Source organism: Marmota monax, unplaced genomic scaffold (genome assembly GCF_021218885.2).
Source record: "Marmota monax isolate L192 unplaced genomic scaffold, Marmota_monax_Labrador192_F-V1.1 WCK01_AAM20220418_F8-fsc00039, whole genome shotgun sequence".
Taxonomy (NCBI): domain Eukaryota; kingdom Metazoa; phylum Chordata; class Mammalia; order Rodentia; family Sciuridae; genus Marmota; species Marmota monax.
In genome coordinates, this window is record NW_026693602.1 from 4,298,415 (window position 1) to 4,321,207 (window position 22,793).

General features: G+C 35.4%; 1 protein-coding gene across 1 annotated transcript in view; it reads left to right on the forward strand.

Annotated features, from left to right (window-relative positions):
- The window catches only part of Mgat4d (MGAT4 family member D), a 45,492-nt gene that overhangs the window by 14,220 nt on the left and 8,479 nt on the right, over positions 1–22,793 (forward strand). Inside the window, exons 2-10 of the mRNA XM_046459596.2 lie at positions 960–1,118; positions 4,010–4,144; positions 7,092–7,225; positions 10,900–10,946; positions 12,599–12,706; positions 13,334–13,409; positions 15,685–15,799; positions 18,723–18,853; positions 22,196–22,303. Coding sequence (XP_046315552.1) covers positions 960–1,118; positions 4,010–4,144; positions 7,092–7,225; positions 10,900–10,946; positions 12,599–12,706; positions 13,334–13,409; positions 15,685–15,799; positions 18,723–18,853; positions 22,196–22,303 — 1,013 coding nt within the window. The remainder of the gene's footprint in view (positions 1–959; positions 1,119–4,009; positions 4,145–7,091; positions 7,226–10,899; positions 10,947–12,598; positions 12,707–13,333; positions 13,410–15,684; positions 15,800–18,722; positions 18,854–22,195; positions 22,304–22,793) is intronic.

Consider the following 22,793-nt stretch of genomic DNA (forward strand, 5'->3'; position numbering starts at 1 on the left):
GCCCACCTTCCACGTGAAGTGCCCATTTCACCAGGCTCTGTCCTGTTGTGACAGCTACAGCTGTCCCTGAATCTGGCGAAAGCCAGCCCCTAGGTTCCATCCCCTCTTGTCTACTTTCCCATGTCTTGTAAAATTCTCCCTGTTTCTAGGATCACATTCATCAGTGTCCAAGACTGTTATTTTCCTCCATCTTAAAAAAAATCTCTCTTGACCCCACCCCATTCTAGTTTCTGCCTCATTTTTCTGTTTTCTCATATAGCAAAGCTCCTAGAAAGAGCTGTCCAAACTTCCTGTCTCTAAATCTTCTTCTGTTATCTCCTGAATCTACTCCAAATCGGCTTTCACCTACATCACATCACAAAAGTCACCAAGTCACCGTTGTCCCTTCAATGCATTCAACAGTTGATCTCCCTCATCAACTTGACTTTCCTCCTTCGTTTCCAGGACTCTGTATGCTCCTAGCGGGCCTCCTCCCTCACCAGCAAACCTATCTCTGCCTCCTGTAGGTTTCTGTGCCTGCCGATGTTGAATGTCCTCCGGCTAACTCTGTGCACACGGTCCTGGTCATTTTTTCAAATAAATTCTTAAAAGTACTTTTTATGAGTCAATGGATTTTCACTTCTAAATGCAAATCTAATTCCTGCACAATTTGGAAAACATAGGAAAAGTACAAAGAAATAAGGCAAAAAATATTTGAGAATCTCATCTCCACCTATTACTGACATTTTGTTCTTCCTTTTCTGTCTTCTCTATATGTACATATCTACTCACGTGTTATGCTGTATAAATCCACATATGTATACATATAATAAACATGTATCATTCTCTATGTGTGTATATATATTATAGATAGATAAATATAGATTCATATATTTTCCATGATATGTTTTGCTATTACAGTAAATTTGTATGATACAATTACCACATGTATAAATATATGCAAATATGCTTTTTTGCAGACAATCAATTAATTAGCTGTAGAAACCACGTTTTGGAGTTTAGGGAAACTATGCTGCATTTAAAAAACAAAACTGAAAACAACCGTCAGGAGCTGATAAAAGCCTTGAATCAGATGAAGTATGAAATTACACTGAGAGACAATGAATCCAGAAGCTTAGGTTTGTGTTGCTTTTCTTTCTGTGTATGATGATTTGTTGGTTTTAGGTTTTGTTTTTTGGAGATTTTGATTTAAAGCCTTCTGATTTTAGGGCATTTTGCCTTGATTAAACACAATGAACTGGTAAGCATTCTTTTATTGTGGGACATACAGAAATCAGGTAAGAGATTATCACAGATTCGCTCTCTCATCTCTACCTTGACGATGCTGTTCCTGTTTTCTGTCTCTGAATTGTGCCATCCTGGATCCACCCCACAGATGCAGCCGTAGACCTGGGCATCACCTGTGAGCCCACCTGCTCTCTCTTGCACACTCCCAGTCAGGCAGCACACAGTTCTCTTGATTCCTCATCCTGCGCATCTCACAAGTATGCCCGCATTTTCCCCCCCCGCCCTCTCCACTACACCAGTCAGCTCCTTCACGCCTCACCTGAATCACCCATACTCCTGATTTTTCTCTCTTCTCTTCAGTCTTGTTCCTACCTATTTATATTGACTTTAACCAAAGTGCAGATGACACCTTCAGTGGCTTCCCATCTCTGCAAGATAAAAATCCCTGTCCTGTGCTTCCCCTGGATAGTCAAGCCTTCCTCGAATTCTCAACCCCTGGCACTAGTAATCAGTTCTCTGTTCCTATACTGTCTTTTCCAAGATGCCATACAAATGAACTCACGCAGTGGGGAGGCTTTCACTTAGCACACATGCATCCAATTGTTTTGAGACCAATCATTAATTATTATTATTTTTTTTAACTTCTGGGTGGCATTCCATTGTGTGTATTTACAATGGAAACAGATTGTTTATCCTTTCACCAATTGAGGGTGTTCTGAGTTTTCAGCTATTACAAATAACTGTTGCTGTAGATTCACATACATTTTTTATGAAGATAACTTTTCATTTTTTTAGGATTATTACCTAAAAGTCAGGCTGATGGAGCATATGGCAAGTGCATGCTTTACTTTGTAAGAAACTGCCAGACTTGCCAGAGCAATGGCACATGCCTATACTCCTGGCGACTCAGGAGGTGGGAGCAGGAGAATCACAAGTTCAACGGCAGCCTAAGCAACTTAGTGAGACCCTGTCTCAAAATTAAAAATGAGAAGTGTTGGGGATGTGGCATAGTGGTTAAGCACCTCTGGGTTCAATCCCTGGAAACAAAAAGAAAAGAAACTGCCAGATTTTTCCATAGTGCATGTGCCATTCTGAATTCTCTACAGCAACGTATGAGAGTTCAGTCACTCCAGTTTATTACAGCCCTGCTAGGGTTAGAAGATCTGAGTTTTAAGTTCTATTTCCTCAGTAGCTAATGACGTTGAACATTTTTCCATGTACTTATTTTTTTTTTTTGCCATTCATCTTCTTTGAAGAAATATCTTTTCAAATCCTTTTGCCCATTTTTTTAAATTGACTAGTTTGTTTTCTCACTGAGCTTTGAGAATTCTGTATATTAGACGGATATATGTCAGATGAATATGTGAATTGGAAATTTTTTCTTCCAGTCTGTGGTATGTCTTTTCATTTTCTTTATTATGTTCTTCAGAGGGCAAATATTTGATGAAGACTAATATATTAATTTTTGATGAAGACTAATTATCATTTTTTCTATTGTGTACTGTTTTATTTGTTTAGTTATTTATTTGTTCTGCGTTGTATCTAAGACCTCTTTATATAGCTCAGGGTCATGAATATTTTGTTTTTAAAATTTTCATATTTTTTATGTTTTACATTCATATTTTTTACTTTTTTAAAAAAATTATTTATTTATTTGTTTGTGGTGCTGAGAATTGAACCCAGTGCCTCACATATGATAGGCAAGCCATCTACCACTGAGCCACAATCAAAGTCCCTGTATTTTACTTTTTTAAAAAATATTTTTTAGTTGTAAATGGATCTTTTTTATTTTATTCATTTATTTATATATGGTCCTGAGGATTGAACCCAGGGCCTCACACATGCCAGGCAAGTGCTTTACCACTGAGCCACAACTCCAGCCCTGTTTTTTACTTTTTCTAAAGATAATTTTTAGAAGTGATATTTGTACAGACAAAGGTTCGATATTTTTTTTCCCCACATGGATGCCCAAGTGTTCTAGCATGTTTTTGTTAACTGTATTTTTTGCATTGATTGCTTTTGCACTTTGAATTTGAATTACCAGAAGTCAGCATATTGTCTGGCAGAAAAAAATAACTCCATAAATGTTAGTGACTTGAATTCCAAAATCAATCAACCAGAACTGGAGACAGAGCTCAGTTGTAGAGCACTTGCCTGGCAGGCAATCCTTAGCACTGCAAAAACAAAACAAAACAAACAAACAAAACAGAAGAAAAAAAATTTCACCTATATATATATGAATCTGTACTCTGTTCCACTAGTCTACATATCTATTTTTATATAATACCATACTGCTTTGATTTCTGCATTATGTATATCAGTTAAAATTGGATTGTGTGAGGTCTCCAAGGTATTTTTTTTTTTCAGAATTACAGAAGAAAATTCTAATGAATAGTACAAATTGGGTCATTAAGGGATTATATAAAACAAATTATAAAGATACAAACTTTACAAAATGATATGAATCAAAGTAACAGAGGAAATCATTTGTAATAGGTTTTAGTTTTATTTCCTTGATTTGGAAATGACAGTTGTATGGGCCTCTGGTGTAGCTCATTGTGCTAGGCTTAAATTAAACATTGCTTTAAAAATAAATATTAGTCACTAATATTAGAGCTATACATTATAGTATTTTGATTTTGATAATTCTCATTTAAGAGTATATTTCTCCTGAATACTAAATTAATCTGGATTCATTTACTAATTCCCTTTTTAAAAATGTATCATGGGGGGAAATATCCCTGTGGCTATTAACTCAGAAGCACTATTTTTCTTCTCTTAGATGAGAAAATGGTTACCCCGAGTGAGAACGAAACAGCATCTAATAGATTTGAAGCCTTGAAGTTCTTTTTTCCACATCTAAGGAAAGTTGCCAGGGTCTATCCTGATGTAATCATTGGCAAAGGGAAAAGAGATGGTAAGAAAACTTGAAATTGAAAAATTAAATGTAAATATTTTGATGTTTGGGGATATATGTTTAAGTTTGAAAGTATAATTCATTACGATCATACTCAAATTGATTTGTAGGCCACCAGTCTATCTGACAGTAACTTGAACTACCAGCATATTGTCTGACAAATAATTCCATAAATGTTTAGTGATTTGAATTTAAATTCAGTATTAATACAGAAGCTTTGAAAGTAAGTCAATATGAATCAAATATACATAAAACCTCTGCTAAGTGCTTGACAAATCTGTTCTCCCTGGTTTTGATAAAAGTTTTTCTTAGCTGGTTATCTTCCTATTTCCCTACCTTTCTTGGGGTCAGAAAAAGCTTTACCGAAGGGGTGATGTTTGAGTTCAGTCTTGAAGACTGAGTTCAAATTCACCAGGTATACATAATAAGAGAAAACTGGAGGTTGAAGCTGAAATATTTGGCCAACTCTCTGAATGCCTGACATCTCACAAATCTCATTCATTTCAGAGAGTGAGTGACTTTACATATAGTGAGTGATTTTACATGTAGGTTCATAGGAACATAACCATTTTCATTCATTAACTTATTATCTATGTCTGTTTCTGTACAAGATTAGCATGATGGTATTTGTGACAGTGTGTTAGTGTTCATTTACTGTAACAAAACACCTGAGATAATCAAAAAGAGGAAGGTTTTGTTTTGGCTTGCAGTCCAGAGTCTTGTGTCCTATTCTGTTAGGGTCTGTGATGAGGCAGCACATCACGGACAAGAACACATGGTGGAACAAACTTCTCACCTCATGGCAGCCAGGAATCAAAGAGGGAGACAGCAAGGGATGGGAGTCTAATATCCTGTTCAAGAGCACACCCCCGTGACTGCAAAGCCTCCTGCTAGGCTCTACCTCTTAAAGGTTCTATCACCTCCCAAGACCACCAGGGGCAGAGAATTAAGCCTGTAACACCTGAGTCTTGGGACATGGCTTGACCCAAGAGTCTAATATGTTGAGTGACTCTTCACAGAACAGATTTGCCAACCCTTTTGCTCTAGACAGCTCCTTGAGATCAGGCCGGCTCTGTGTCACATGCCTCTGACATGTGATCCAAGCCTCTGTGTTAGGATTAGGATGCCACGTGGTGTTGTTCAACATCTGATGGGTTCCTTCTGTGTCCCCCATGCTAAGTTCTGTGCTTTCTCTCATTATGCCACTGAATCTGTACTGTCCAATGCAGTCATCCAGATGATTATTGCCGTCTTCCTTTTCATACCTGAGAAAGATGAAGTTTAGAGAGATTAAAGAGCTTTTTGAGTTCATACTTATCAAACTCTTTAACTTCAATCTGGGAATATTTTGAATATAGCATTCAAAATGTACCTAGGAGCACGGGAGGTATAGCTTAGTGGCTGAGGGATTTCCAGCATGGGTGAGGCCCTGGATTTGGTCCCCAGCAATAACAAAACAAATCAAAATAACACAAAAACACAAAATTGTTTTTTCCCTCTAAGGCTTGGGAAGCCTTTCCCCAAAATACATAGATGGTAGACCCCTCCGCTTCATTCCTGCCTCACAGCGTCCGTGAAAATCAACTGTAGCTGAATCATATTTCCAAATCTGAAAGGCAAACAATAAGTCATCTAGAAGATAACTCAGGAGAATGTCTTCATGACTTGAAGATAAGCAAAGGTTTCTAAATAAGAGCCCCAAAGTGTGAACTATGAAGAAAATCATTGCTACATTGTACTTCATAAAAATGAAGAATTTCTCTCCATCAAGAGGCAAAACATTGAAAAGGGACTCCAGAGTGTAAGATGATATTTATAACACACATAACTGACAAAAGAGTCATATTCAGAATCTGTAAAGAGCGTCCATCTGTCAATTTTTAAAATGCAGATACCTCAGTAGAGAAATGGGTAAGGGCTTAAACAGGGATTTCTCAGAACAGGAATCTAAAGGCCAACAAACATATGAAAACGTGTCCAGACTCAAAAGTAATCAGTGGAGCTGGGCAGGCAGCACATGCCTGTAAGGCTGAGGCAGGAGGACTGAGAGTTCAAAGCCAGATGCAGCAAAAGTGAGGTGCTGAGCAACTCAGTGAGACCCTGTCTCTAAATAAAATACAAAATAGGAATAGGGATGTGGCTCAGTGGCCAAGTGCCCTTGAGTTCAATCCCTGGTACAAAAAAATAAAAAAAAGTAATCAGTGAAATAATGACTCCTCCTGTTGTTACCAAAGTTAGTTTTTCTTAACTAAACATTTCTCAGTTTGTTATCTGCCAGAATCCGGAAATGATTGTTTTCACTATTTTTTTTTTTCAGTTTTATCTCTGCCTTCTATAAAGAGGATCTTCTGAGGGCCTCACCTAGCCATTCCTGAGGGCCTCCTCCACCTTCCAGGTGGGAAAGGGAAGTGGAGAGGCTGCATGTGTGGCCTGCCCTCATGCAGCAGGATACAGGGGCAGCCAGGATGACATGGCCTGTCCCCCAGTGCTGCACTTATTATAGGAAATGGCAGGCACTGAGGACGTGGATTCATTCCATCAAACCATTCAGAAATCACGTCAGACTTTTTTTTTTTCACAGATGAAAATATTTCACGGCACTTTTTTCCTGTTTGGGGGGTTCCAGTGTGTCCCTAGGAAGAAGAGTAGAGAAATCAGCCATTGTGAGTTAGGTGAAAGCTATTAACAAATGGGAAGAGTTTGATTTTATTCTCACTGTATCATAAGACATAAGAACATCAACATAAGAACATCATGGAGTCTCCAACAAAAATTCCTCCAACAGAAAATGAAAAAATGTGATAAAATTAATATAGTCTGAATTAGTTTTGTAATATGGTTTCAAATATTGTAGCTGCAAGACTAACCCAAGCATAGAAATGAGCACAGAATTAATGCTAAATTATGTTTGCTCTGTGGTTTAAGCCTCCTAATCCTTTGTCTGTAGTTACCTTTGCTCTAGGTATTTCCACTGTTAACAGAGGAGCACATAGTTACCTGAAGCAAACTCTGAACTCCATCATGACTAGGATGACACCTTCAGAAGAGAAGGACTCCGTGGTGATTGTCTCTATTGCAGATGTATGTATGAAAAACTCTCGCCATAAAGTCTCCAAGTTGCCTTTCTCAGTTGTAATCATGGTGCCACTTTCTTCCTTTAATCAAAACAAACAAACAAACCAAAACCCAAAAACCAAAAACAAACGTAGATGCCTTTTGGGGATTGCAGCCGATATATTTAATCCTTGCTTGGCACAACTAAGAAGAATTAAATATATAAATCTAAAAAGACAACATAATGGCTTAATGTGAGAGACATAAGGTCACTGAATTTTCATTGCATTTGATATGGGGCCCAGGCATACTATAAGACACAGACATGATATTTACAAACAGAATATTAAAATTGATGCTTCAGTAATTCAATGAAAGGTTGGTATATGGATCCAGAGATAATTTATATTAAGTAACAGTAACTACCATTAATTGAAAGACTCCTTCTACACTGAGGAATTGTGGCCAATTTTTCTAGACATGACTTACAGCCTGCATTACATCAGTGCAAAGTAGATATCGCCATCATGTCTCAGCCTTATAGTGAACTGAGCTTAAAGAAACTAAGTAATTTACCTGGTGATTAATACAGCAGATTTAAATTTTGGTCTCCCCGATGGCTATAAAGACTTCTAATTTGTACCTACTGCCAGCTTAATAATCACTGTACCATTTTGAAAATTTGAGTCAAACCATAAAGTACTGTAGAAATATTAATGCCATAAGACTTTTTGGAGAGAAATTTGACATGATTCATAATTAAAATGTATATATCCTTTGTCTCAGAAATCCAGACTGTGGGAACTTATCCTTAGGAGATAATCAGGCAGGTGTTTAACACAATAAAAATACAGCAAGATCACATGATAGTTGAGGGTGCAGAATCTAGATCTGCATTGCTGAGGTTCCAATGCCTGGCTCCTGAACGTGAACAACTTACTTAACTTCTTTGTGCCTCACTCTCCTTATCTGTAAAATCAAGGTGATAATATTATCTATTTGGTAAGTGTGTTTGGGGACAAGATTAGCTAATATATTTAATGAACCTATACTTAGTGCATGGTACAGACTAAGTGTATCATTGCTTTATAAAAGCATAATATTGACTTATACCACAAATACCTATCATTAACAGGATGATTAAACACTTTGTTATATATTTTTATAATGTGATACTCTGTAGCCAGCCATTGAAAGGAGACTGAAAATCTATACACACAGATACAGAATCATGTCCATATTATATTGCTGAGTTAAAAAAGTTGAAAAACATCACATGAAATTAATGTTATCTATGAAAACGAGAAGGAAGAAGAAAAAGGACATATAGATAGAGCAGATATATATAGAAGAAAAAGAATTGAGCAAACTTTAGAATAATGGTCTCCAAGATATTAATATTAGTTTTATTTGAAAGCTAAGAGAGGAATCTTTGTTATTCTTCCTTTGTTATTCCCTTTGTTGTTTGAATTTCCAATAATAAAGATGTATTTATATGTAGAAAAATAAGAACCTATAAACAAAACAAGCAATAGAAGAATTATTAGGAAAATAGAAGTCAAAGATTAAATAGTCATTCTAGTTTGTTCTAATTTAATTTCTTACTATTGGAAGCATACCATGTCAAGTCAGCCTTCTGTTACTGTGACAAAATACCGAAGACAATGAACTTAAAAGGAGGAAAAGTTTAGGTTGGCTTAGTGTCATAGGTTTCAGTCCATGGAGGCTTGGCCATGTGGCCTTTGGGCCTGTGGTAGCACAGTACTTCATGGTGGGAACACATGGTGGACAAAACTGCTCACCTCAGGATATCCAGGGAGCAGAGAGACAAAAGGGAAGGAGCTCCAACATCTCCTTTAAGAGCACACCCTCTAATGACCTAATTTCCTTTTACTAGACCCATTTTTTTTTTTTTTTTTGGTATCAGGGATTGAACCTAGGGATGCTTAACTAGTGAGCCACATCCCAAGCATCTGCCTTTTTTAAGAAAAAAAAAAAAATTTGAGACAGGATTTTGCTAAGTTGCTTAGGGCCTTGCTAAATTGCTGAGACTGGTCTCCAAATTGTGATCCTCCTGTCCCAGCCTCCTGAGCTGGTGTTATTACAGGCATGCAGCACCACACCTAGCTAGACTTCACCTTTTATAAACCATCTTCCAGTAGCACCACATGGTGGGACCAAGCCTTTGGCATATAAGCCTTTGGGGAACATTTTTAGATGCAAACATAACATATACACAAGGCACATCTGTGTAAAATGTGTAGACTAATAAGATATTGGGGAATTAATTTTAAAGTAGAATGTAGAAGGCTTAAGAAGTATAACTTTGATGCCTGGTTTAAATTATAATGTTGTTTCAGTGCATGACAAATAGTTATTGATTTGATTATGATTATGATAAGAAATTCAAATATTATATCATGTCTGATATTTTCAAACAACCCAGTTACATACTTTCAGAGTTGCCTTTCAGAGTACTCCAGTTTGACAACAGAACTGTCATTCTGTCATCAGAATACTTTCAGAATTTTATATTGGATATGTTTATGGATCCTGAGGTCACATCTTGTAAATGCGAAAATTTTTTCCTTTTTTTTAATCATCTGAGAGGGTAAACCATCAAAAGCTTTTCACAAATGATCTGTCATCTATTCTGATGTTTGAAGGGCAGGTGCACAAAGTTTATTCACAGAAAGAAATTTGAGAATTAAGTAATACTGTCTGGAAAAATGTGTGTGTGTGTGTGTGTGTGTGTGTGTGTGTGTGTGTGGTGCTGGGGATCAAACCCAGGGTCTTATGCATGCAAGACAAGCACTCTACCAACTGAGCTATATCCCCAGTGCAATGTAGGGTAATTTTAAAGCAAGTTTACTGTCAGCTAATACACATAAAATGAAGGGTTTTCCCCAAAGAGAAGTTCTTTGCAATAAGTTGTTCTAAGATTACCACAACATTTTTAAGTATATACATGAGATTTTATTTTGGCAGGCAGTGGGGGAGGGGGATGTTTCCAGGAAATGAACCAAGGGATGCTTAGTTATAGAGCCATACCCTTTTTAATTTTTTTTTTTTTTGAGGCATGGTCTCATTAAGTTTCTTACAGCCTTGCTAAATTCCTGAGGTTGGCTTTGAACTTGTGATCCTCCTGCCTCAACCTCCAAGTTGCTGGTATTACAGACATGGGCCACTGCACCTGGCTCTAGATACATAAAATTGTTATCCTGATTTGTATGTGTAAAAATAGATTATAATATCTTACCATGGCAAAGGAGAAGAATAAAATATTTTCTACATTGAAGTCAAAGCTTTTAAAGAAAATTGTTTATTTTTAGTTCTCTTAAAGAAAGTGTAAAAACCTAGAAATTATCAGGAAATAATAACATTCCACACATAAATTAAATTGACTTGTAGCAAAAATGTTGTATGAGGCCGGATGCAGTGGTGCAGTTCTGTAATCCTAGCAGCTCAGTAGGCTGAGTCAGGAGGATCAAGAGTTCAAAGCCAGCCTCAGCAGCAGCAAGGTACTAGGCAACTCAGTGAGACCCTGTCTGTAAAAAAAATACAAAAATAGGGCTGGGGTTGTGGCTCAGTGGTCGAGTGCCCCTGAGTTCTATCCCTGGTACAAAAAATAAAATAAAATAAAATAAAAAAGTTAATACAACTGAGGCATACTTAAACTTACATTTTTTTCTTACTTTTAGAGTAATGAAGATTATTTAAAGTCTGTTGTTGACATGATTATGAAAAGGTAAGTATTGTCTTATAAATTTTAAATTAGCCAGATTCATTTCTCTATAATACTGTTTTTTTTTTCTGTCTGATTGTATTATTATTTATCACATTCTTTTGAGTGAATGGAATTGTGCATAAAGAATCTGCTATTATTCCTAACCTGGGATAAAGGATAGCTGATGATTTGCTCCAATTTTATAGTTTATTTGCTTACTGGAATTCAATTTTTTTCATGCAATAGTTGTTATGATATTAGCCTTCATGAAATTGGTTGCCCCCAAGAGAAACTAAATTGTGTTCAAAACACTCTTATATTTCTCACGGCATGAAATTACTTCACCTCTTCTGCTTACAATCATTGGAACATACTGATGAATCATTATGATATTATTAAGAAGGACTTTGAGCTGGGCACAGTGGTGCATGCCTGTAATCCCAGGGGCTTAGAAGGCTGAGGCAGGAGGATCCAAAGCCAGTCTCAGCAACTTAGTAAGGCCTTGAGCAATTTAGCAAGACCTTGTTTCAAAATAAAAAAAACTACATAAAAAATACTGGGTATATGGCTCAGTGGTAAAATGCCTGGTACAAAAAAAAAAAAGAATAATTTTGAAACTTCTTGATTATAGATACATACCTGTAATCTCAGAGACTCAGGAGGCTGAGGCAGGAGAATTGTAACTTCGAGGCCAGCCTGAGCAATTTAACAAGACCCTATCTCAAAATAAAAATGAAAAAGGGGCTGGAGATGTAGCTCAGTGGAAGATCACCTCTGGGTTCAATTCCCAGTACCAGTAAAAGAAAAAAAAAACAAAGGAAGGACTTTGGTAGGAATTGTATTGTTACGAATTAACATGACACCCGTGGATGTTGAACACTTTTTCAAGAAGGTAGTCATTGAGCTGATTGAGCATATTGAGATCACGCATATAAAACTTTGTCCTACTTTATTTAAATTTTCAGGAAGTAAAACACAAACATTTTCTTGAAACTTTAACATATTAATAAAAACTAATGCCTAAATTTAAATCCTATTTAAAAGCATATTATCTGTCTCTAACAGAAGACCATTTAAAATGTTCTATCTGGTCTTCTATCCTTTCTCTCCATGGTTAAAGCTTCAGTGAGAAGGAGTTTATGTATTTTAGTGATGTCCTTATTAGTCTATCAATATTAACTTTTAAATGTAATCATAGTTTTCCAAGGAGTTATGGACAAGAGTGAGACTTAACCCTCCCGTGCTGTGGTAGTCTGGTTCCAGGGGTCACATTGCTATTCAGTAGGACTCTTACTCATTTCAAAGTTATGCATTTAAAAATGATGTGGTGTTATTGCTTAGTTGAAACTACTTTATTATCATAAGATATTAGTTCCCTTGTCAAGTGTGTGAGGACTTCTCTGATCATAACCTAAAAATTTCAAAGTTCTTGTAATTTTTATGAGGAAATGAATTTTATATCATATATCTTAATGTTTCAATCTGTCATGAACTTATAAAATGAATACTTTCAGTAGTGGTTACATGATGTGGTAACATATATCAATAAGTAAAATAATTCAAAAGAAAATATTACATAGCTATGTATAAAGAAGTTATATCAAAGTATTTATGTTATTTTGGTCAATTCAGTATATATTCAATTATAAGCCACCATTTACTTACATTTACAGATTCAGAAGGCAAGTGAAATCTGGATCCCTAGAGGTCATTTCAGTACCAGCCTTTTTATACCCAGATAGGTTACATACCCAGCGGCCAACTGTCTCAGAGCGTAAGAGGTATGATACATACACGTTGTCCATCTTTTCAGATTTGAATATGAGATCCCAAAGGGCGAGAATGGAATTGCAAATCGTTCTTCATATCAGTATCTAGTTTAGTGTCAAATTACCGTAAGGTTTTTTTTTTTTTTAAGAGAGAGAGAGAGAGAGAGAGAGAGAGAGAATTTTTAAAATAATTTAATTATTTTTCATTTTTTGGTGGACACAACATCTTTATTTTATTTTTATGCGGTGCTGAGGATGGAACCCAGCACCCTGCGCATGCCAGGAGAGCGCGTTACCCCTTGAGCCACATCCCCATCCCCTGTAAAGATATTTTTTTATAATTTCCTATAAATGAGGCATATCAGAAAGAATATTAATTTTATTACATAGATCAAAATGTAACAAAATGAAATAATTACATAGGTAATGTTTAGCCTAGTTTAGCAATGGCAGGTACTTCCCATTGAATAAAGATGGGAGGTTTCTAGTGTAAGTTTTAGTATGAACTTGTCCACTTTTATTTAATATTGCTACTGTGCAGTGAGTAAACTGTAAAAAAAAATGTTTTGGATTACTGAAACACGTTTTTGAATTAAATAATAATGACAAACATTAACAGATTTTATTGCTTATCTTTAGTTGGCACATGAAACAAGTATTGGATTTTTGTATATTGATGCTGTATGCCCAATCCAAGGCCATGTATTATTTACAGGTGAGAACTTGGTATATATGTAATTGAAAATACTATTTTCTCCTTCCTTCTTTTAAATCCTTTCTTCCTGTTATGGTTTGGATATGAGGTGTCCCCCAAAAGCTCATGTATGAGACAATGCAAGAAGGTTCAGAGAAGAAATGATTGAGTTATAAGAGTCTTAACCCAATCAGTGAATCAGTCCCCTTATGGGATTAACTGGGTGGTAACTGAAGTGGTAGGGTGTGGCTGGAGGAGGTGGGAATTGGGGCATGGTGTTGGGGTATATATCTGGCCAGTGGAGACCTCTTTCTCTGTTTCCTTGATGTGAGCTGCTTTCCTCCACCACACTCTTCCACCATGAAGTTCAGCCTCACCTTGAGCCCTGAGGAATGGAGCTAGCCTTCTATGGACTAAGACCTCTGAAATTATGAGCCCTCAAATAAACTCTTCCTCCTCTACAGTTGTGCTGGTCAGGTCATTTAGTCACAACAGTAAAAAAGCTAACTAAACATTTCCTCAATTGTGTTCCTCCACCTTAGTTTGTACCCAGAAAATAGAATATATCATTATATCCAAATGCCAAGATGAAGCTTGAATTGTTTCTATATTAACATTCTTGCAGGGTTCACTGTAACAGAGGAAATTAGAGTTACCTGAATGAAACTAAAGAGAAAATATAAAATTGGGGGGAAAAATAGAAATTACTCTGCGTATATTTCTCTGCCCACAATTTTACTATACTCAGCAAATATATGTTGAGCACTTTTTTTAATACGCATGAGATACTCTTTTTTAATATATAACTTTATTTTATTTATGTGATGCTGAGGATTGAATCCAGTACCTCACATGTGCTAGACAAGCACTATACAACTGAGCCACAACCCCAGCCCTGAGCACTTGTGTTATGTCAGACATTGTATACCGCACACTTTGAGAGTTGCACAGTTCTGTAGTTCCTTATTATATTGGTAAAAATCAACATACATCGTGTGTACCCTCTCAGTCCTTGCACATCACTGAATGGTAACGCTATGATTCCCAGTAGAAGTATGTAAACAATATGCACTTGTCAAAATTATTTTCAGAATATCTTTGGAGAGTAGGGCCAGAATATCTTTGGAGAGATACAAGGGCCCAAAACAAAATCTTTTACTGAAAAAAAAATCCCTTTTGATACCCATCTGGTGGCAATGTAATAGAAACATAAGATCAGTCAGTGTTCTCGTTCCAGTCTGAAAAACAACTCTATTTTGTGCCCTGGTTAGTGTGCCTGAGGAGTTCCACGTTTTTCTGAACATTTTGAGGGCAATTTTGGTCTATGGATTGTGTATAGTAAATATTGAGTGAAAAAGAAAACTCTCATTTCCATCTCCACCCCTCTCTTATTTTGTTGGAGGAGGGGACTGAGGATTGAACTTAGGGGTACTGGACTTCGAAGCAATATCCCCAAGCTCTATTTTGTATTTTATTTAGAGACAGGGTCTTTTTTAGTTCCTTAGTGCCTGGACAGGAATGCCCAGTTCCTTTTTGTCACCTCTTTGCCGAGGACAACTTTGTCAGCTGTACTAGTTGGAGACAGAACATGGCACTTATCATCCAAGCATAATGCTAGTTACTCTTTGTTAGGCTCGAATGTGTGTACCTCTGCCCCAAATTACTGTACGGAAACTGTAACCTCCAAAGTGATGATATTAGGAAGTGGTGCCTTTAAAATGTGATTAGATCATAGGGGTGAAGCCCTGGAGATTGCGATTAGTGCCCTTATGACAAAGGCTTCAGAGAGTTGGCTAGTTCCTTCCACCATGTGAAGACACATAGAAGATGCCACGCTTGAAGATACAACCCTCAGCAGACACAAAATCTGCCCTCACCTTGATATTGGCTTCCAAGCCTCAGAACTATAAGAAGAAAGTCAGCCTGTCTATAAGAGTTTTTCTTTTAACAACAGCCCCCCAAACCTAAGACAGTCTTAGCCTAGAAGCTGAAGTATTTGTGGGGATGAAAATGGATTCAGACAGACTCTTTCAAGAAGGTCTTGAATTGAATGTTATAGATTAGAATTTAGGAAAGGAAAAATAAAATAGCCCTGGGTCTGTTTAGTCTCAGAATCAGAGAATGGAAATTGACTAGTTGTGAATATCCTCAGTGAATGGAACTAAAAATTAAATTATTAACCTCATAAAACCCACTTTCAGCGTATTCTACTGTTAGTATTTTCTATCTTCAAGTTAATATAACTTATACAATAGAAGCATTGAAGTAATGCCCTTTTGGTTTTATTTTTTTCCAGCTAGAAGATGATATCATAGCTAGAAAGATGTACTTCACAAAAATGACAGATTTTTTACATAATATCACTTCGAATAATTGGTTTTATATTCAGTTTTCAGTACTTGGATTCATAGGTAAGCAATTGGTTTATTTTGTTGGATCAAGATTTTGTAGCACACAATAGTCTCAAAACTTTTTAACAACTTGTCAAAGAGTTTGTTACCAAATGGAAAGGAATGGCATGATTCCTGTAAAGATATTATTATTTTAATAATAAAGTCATGTTCAAGTACCTGAATTTCAGCATTTCCTAAGCGAAAGTTTTTTTCTAGATATACCCTAAACATGTGCAGATCAACATATATACAGTTATGTATAAAAAAAATTATAAGTGGTTGCTAAGAGTCTGGCATAGTAGCTCTCTGAAAAAGATGTACTTTTCTTTTTTTTCACATAGGAGAATACCGAGGGACCAAAGGTATAGCCCGATGGAAGAGCATGTTTAAGGGCCTGGGTTCAAACCCCCCCACAACCTTTCTCCCCTGAAATTTTGAATATCAAAGAACAGAAGTTCTACAGAAAGGAATTTTATCTCTGCAATTCCCAGTATGATAAAGCCAACATTCTTTAACAATATAGAAATATGATATGAACTATACCCACCTCAGAAAATTTCCTTAAACTGCCCATAATGTGATTGGGGTGGTGTTGGGGATTGAACCCAGGGCCTTGCACACACTAGGCAAGTGCTGTACCACTGGGCTATACCCCTGTTTCCCCCCTAACCTTTTAAAAATTCTGAGACAGGGTCCTGCTAATTTGTCAAGTCTGGCCTTGAACTTGGGATCCTCCTGCTTATGCCTCCTAGGTCACTGGTATTACAGGTGCACGCCACCACATCCAGCTGGGTGATTTTTTTTTTTTAACAATTCTTCCATAGACTTTCTTTTTTCTTCCTTCTGTTCTTTCCACCTTCCGTCTTTCTACCCTTCTGTTCCTTTTGAACCCCAAGGCAGCGAGTTGAATAACAGTATGCATTTCACAGTGCCTGACGTTACTGATTCATACAGGTACCCTCTCTTACTTTCTTTTATCCTTAATCCCTGCTCTCACTTTCCCCCACCCACTACGAGCTTTTCATTCTAACATGTTGAGATGCACTTACAAATCTGCACATATCTATGTAAAATATTTGATGCTTCTCTTGTTTGTACCTGTTGTAAATTTACATAATTAGTAATAACAGAAGCCTATTTCTTTCCCTTACATTTTTCCTCAAAATTAGATTTTCTTTCTTTCTTTCTTCTTTTGGTACTAGGGATTGAACCCAGGGGCGCTTTACCACTGATCCACATTCCCAGCCCTTTTTATTTTTTATCTTGAGACAGCGTCTCACTGAGTTGCTTAGATCCTCACCAAATTGCTGAGGCTGTATTTGAACACGTAATCCTTCTGCCTCAGCCTCCTGAGCTTCTGGGATTACAGGCATACACTGTGCCAGCAAAACTAGATGTTTAAACTCTCAACATGTTGCTTTATGTCCATTCTCTTTATTTACTTATTTATTTTTACTGCTGCATGTATGCTGAGTGTTAGTCCATTTGATTTACCCACTCCCTGAGTGGCAGACCTTGATTGTTATCAATTTTCTACTACCAGAGACAAAAAAAGAAAGGACCTATGTGTCCTGTGGGGAGGAATTGCTAAGGACAAATACAGCTGATTGCTTTGCAGATTGGCTGTAGTTGATGCTCTCATAAGCGCTCTAGAGGTCTTGCTTCTGGGGATCATGTGCTTGTCAACATTTGTCTTTATTTATTTGCCATTGGGAGGACCATAAAGCCTTTCACTGATTGCTAGTAAGGTCAATCTGTTCTTTATATACTTACTTGATCACACTGCTTTCCCCAAAGTTTCCACAACATTTTAAACTTCAGAGGTTTTTTACTCAGCCTTGGCTAAAATAAGAAAAATATCATAGGTAAACATAATAGCTGGTGAGAAGCTTCAAGAGGAAATAATCTCGTTGTATTACTCTGAGAATTTAATATTCTCAAAGAATTTTCTGTGTCAAGAACTTCAAGTACAAGAAGCACAGGGTATTTACATTTTAATCACCACATATAAACTGGACATGACACCAAAGTCTTACTGAGGCTTAACTTTGTGTAGGTTTTGGCCGTGTCGTGATGAAAATTCTGTTATTTAGTATTTACCAAAAACATGAACCTGATAAATAGAATTTTACAGCATGCTATCAGCAGATGGGGAAATGAATTAACTCTTCCTGTTATCGAATCCCTTGCTTTGGCTAATATGTAAATGAGTGCCAAAAGTTAAGATATAGCCATATAATTAAATCACCCATAAAAATCCAAGTTTCAAGGAAAATTGAAACATGCTCGCATCCTATGATCATGCTTATTAATTGGTTAAATGTATTTTGCATGAATAAAGTGACCATTTAACTGAATCTTATTCCTCTTATTTCACTTTAAAATTAAAGATGCAGTATATTAGAAAAAAGTAATTAGACCTGATAAAATCATATTTTAAACATAGTAAATCTTTAAGAATCTTAATATTAAAAAAGTCAAATAATGTGCTCAAATATCAAAATAATACAGTATTTTAATAAAAATTAAGTACTAAAGGTAAGTAGGCAGTAGATGGATAAAATGTTACAAAAGTCAGGTAAAAAAAATCACAGTTGTACAAAGTTCAGTAAGAGATTACAGTTCTTGTACTCTCCACTCCATTTACTTATCTTTCACTTCATTTTGGACAACCAATTTGTACTAGATATCAAAATTGATTTCCTGAGAGTATCAGTGAATCTAAACCAGCTTACCCTCTTTTCTTCAGAACTGGTAACCCTTAATCAATACTTAAGCAGACACAGTATTTTACTTTCTCTTCTTCCAACTTCATTGATGCTTTAAACTTGACTTCTAAAGAATAGGTTATATTTAAGTTTTTATAGTTGCTCTTTTTCTATGTTTAATGGAATGGACAACTATTTATGAATTATTTGTATTTATTTACTTTTACCTATAGGAAAACTGTTTAGAACCGAGGACTTGCCTGGCTTTGTACATTTTTTTCTAATGTTCTACAAAGATAAACCCATAGACTTGCTCTTGGAGACCATATTTCAGGTAAAGATGTGTGATCCAGCAGAAAATTTTGTGAGTATTTCTTTACTTTATAAATACCAATTATTTTAAGAAAACACTGTCTTATGTAATTACCTAAAATTTGTTTACCAACCCAAATCAATTTTTTAAACTTGATACTCTCTCTTAATGTTTTTACCAATATTTTTGCACAATTAATGAAGTACTTATAAACCAAAAATGCTGTGAAAAGTGGAAACAGAGCCAAAGATAGAATGAGCAAATGGGGAAAAAAATGGTAGACATAAATGCAAACATTCCAGTATTTACATTAAATATAAATGGACAAAATATGCCAATTAGGAGATCATCATAATAGAACTTTTTAAATGACACAACAGTCAATGTCTATACTCAGTTCAAATGTAAGGTATAGATTGAAAGTCATACATGGAAGTTGGACATTGTGGTGCATGCTGTAAGCCCAGTGACACTGGAGGCTAAGGAAGGAGGATGACAAGTTCAAAGCCAACCTCAGCGACTTAGCAAGGCCCTAAGTAAATTAGTGAGAGCTGTCTCAAAAAAAAAAAAAGTAACACATGAAAAAATATATATGATGCAAATCAAAGGAAATTTGTAAGAGTAACTACATTAATACAAAAGTGGACTTCAGACCAACAAAAAACAAAGAGATCAAGAAGGATATTATGTGCTGAATGCTGAGTTCACCCAGAAGACATATCAATCCTAAAAGTATATGCATCCAACTAGTGAGTCTCAAAATACATGAAGTAAAATCTAACAGAACTGAAAGGAGAAATATATTTATCCACAAATATAGTTGGAGATTTTTTTAATACTCTCCTCTAAGCAGACAAAAACCAGCAAGGAGAGCAAAGAACTGAAAATCAACAGCTACCAACTGGATTTAATGAATATTTAAAAACCACTATACCCAACAATAGTGAAACATGAGTTCTTCTAAAATACACATAGAAAAGTCACCAAAATAGTCACACCTCGAGTCATAAAACAAAGCCTATCAAATTTAAATTGAAATAATAAAAAAGTATGCTCTGACCACAGCACACTCAAATTGGAAATCATAATAGAAAGGTAAGTAAAATCTCAAATGTATGGGAAGCAAGCAACACTCTTCTCAATAAACTGAGGGTGAAATAGGATGCCTCAAAGGAAATGAGAAAATTATTTAAACTGAATGAAAATACAGTGTATCAATATTTGTGGCACCCAACTAACGCGCTAGAGAAAAATTTATAGCATCACATCTAAATCTTAGAAGAAAACTCTCACATTAACATCTGCTGCCGTCTTAATAAAGTAAAAAATAAGGGCAAAATAAAGCAAGCAGTGGGAGCAAATAATGACAAAAGCAGAAAACAATAAAAGCACAACCCATTGGAGATTAATGGAACCAAAAGCTAGTTCTGTGAAGAACGATGAAACTGATACATTTCTAACAACTGACAAAAAAGAAGACACAGTTACCATATCAGAATGAAGGAGAATATCATGACTGCTTCACACACATTAAAAGGATAAACAGGGAACACTACAAAGCGTTCTATGCTTATAAATTTGTCAACTTAAATGAAATGAACCATTCATCACAATTTGCAAACTACCAAAACTCATCTGGAAATAAGTAGGCAACCTGAATGGTAATATATGTACTGAAGAAATTAGATTAACAGTGAAAAACCTTCTGAGAGAGAAATTTCCAGGTCCAGATTGTCTCAAAAATGAATTTTATCTAAACATTGAAGGAAGAAATAATGGCAATTATCCCAACCCATTTCACCCTGATATGAAAACCAGGCAAAGATAATGCCAAAGAACAAAACAAAACAAAACAAAGACAAATATTTTCATAAATATCAACATAAAATTCTCATCTAAAAAATAGCAAATTAAATCCAGCAGTACATAAAAAGAGTAACACACATGCCAATTGCTACTTATCTTATGAATACAAGACTGGCTTAATATTTGAAAACTATACAATATAATCTATCCATTTACAACAGACAATAGTATGGCAGTATGTAAAAACGTGGATGTGTAACCGATGTGATTCTGCAATCTGTATACAGGGGAAAAATGGGAGTTCACAATCCACTTGAATCAAATGTATGAAATATGATATGTCAAGAGCTATGTAATGTTTTGAACAACTAATAAAAATAAATAAATAAAATAAAGAGCTCTGGGGAAAAAAAAGATTCTAAGGAAGAAAAGCCAAAAAATTATTTGACAAAATTCCATATCTACTCATGATAAAAATCTCTCAGTCAAATGGAAATAGAAAGAAACTTGGACTTCATCCAAGTGAAAAAAATAAATAACTTCTGTGTTGTAAAAGACACCGTTAAGAGAATGACAAGAGAACACAGAGTAAAAGAAAATATTGATAAATTCCATATCCAGCAAGGGACTTATATTCAGAATATATACATAGAATTCACAAACACAGCAACAATCAAATTTAAAAAAGGCAAAAGATTTGACCAGATACTACAAGGACTTCCTTGGGTGTTGCTTTCCTTACTGCCATATGTGATTCATGCAGGTTGACTTTACCAGCAGGCTCTTTGGGGTGTCCTGCTGGGAAGTCACATTTGACAATACACTCCCACCAGAGCTGTATTAATGGCTTAACAAATATTGTCATACTTGTTACATTTTAATTCCTCAACCAATTTTATCTGATGTAGTTTCAAATTGAGTTAACTCTAGATCATTAAATTGTTATAATTATAAAAATTATCCGTTAATACAATGTTTTCCTACATTCGGTATTGAGTAGAAATTCATCTGAGTAAATGTGCTATTTAAAAAAAAAAAAAAAAGAAAAGAAACCTCTTAAGAACACGTATGAAGACATGAGTTGATATGAACATACTTTATATACAAATAGAGATATGAAAAAATGTGCTCTATATGTGTAGTAAGAATTGTAACGCATTCCGCTGCCACGTATTTAAAAAATAAAATCAATCAATAAAAAAAAACAAACTCTTGTGTATACTGATTAGTACAGGAAGAGAAAGGCAGAATAATGTAGTGTGATAGAAAAAGATAGGGAAATACTAAATTTTCATTTAAATTATTAAAATGAAAAGAAAGGAAAGGAAAATGGTAGCAGGCTCAATAGCAGCCTTATTTTCTGAGATGGAGTTCATGAAAATACAGGCTTTAACCCAAACCTTCTCCTAGCCCAACTCTTTTGCTCTATTATGAAGAAAGAGATAAGAACTAAAGGTTTTAAATTTTAAAATAGTAATATAGAACTCTAGCAAAAATGAATATCATAAAACTCCTGTTGTCTGTAAATGTGATAAAAAGGAATAGCTGGAATTTTACAGAAGATTCTTGTTTCATTTTTTCCCTCAGAAAGAATGTTCAAAACGCCAGAAACACATACTTCTTCAGCATAAACCTTCTCTTTTCCAGCACGTGGGTATACATTCGTCACTTCCTGGAAAAGAACAATATTACAAAGTAAGATTTTGAAATGGAACTTACTAATTTATACTGTTTCATGTAATTATAAAATAACATTTAGAAAAGGAGTGATAATGTGGGAGACTATAAAATACTGTTGTCTAGGCAGAATTCATGTAGTACAAAACCATGTGTTGTGAAGAGAACCTAGAAATTTAACAATTAACTCTTATTAAAGACCCAAGTTATTTTATCAGGATAAGGAAACTTACAGCCTACATAAACATGTTTATCTTCCTACTTTCCACTGTAAAATTCAAGTAATAAGATTAAAAAAGCATTTTGAAAATCATGATAAAATTCACTATCTAAAATTCAAAATTATAAAAAAAAATTCGAAAATTGGGGAACTTTATTGTTTAGTTTAAATTTATAATTATTTTTATTTAGATGGCTCTATCAGATAAAGAAAATTTCAACTTTGTTTCATATTAATCATCCTTAAGTTTCACATTATTTTTGGAAGTAATATTATTGATAATATTAC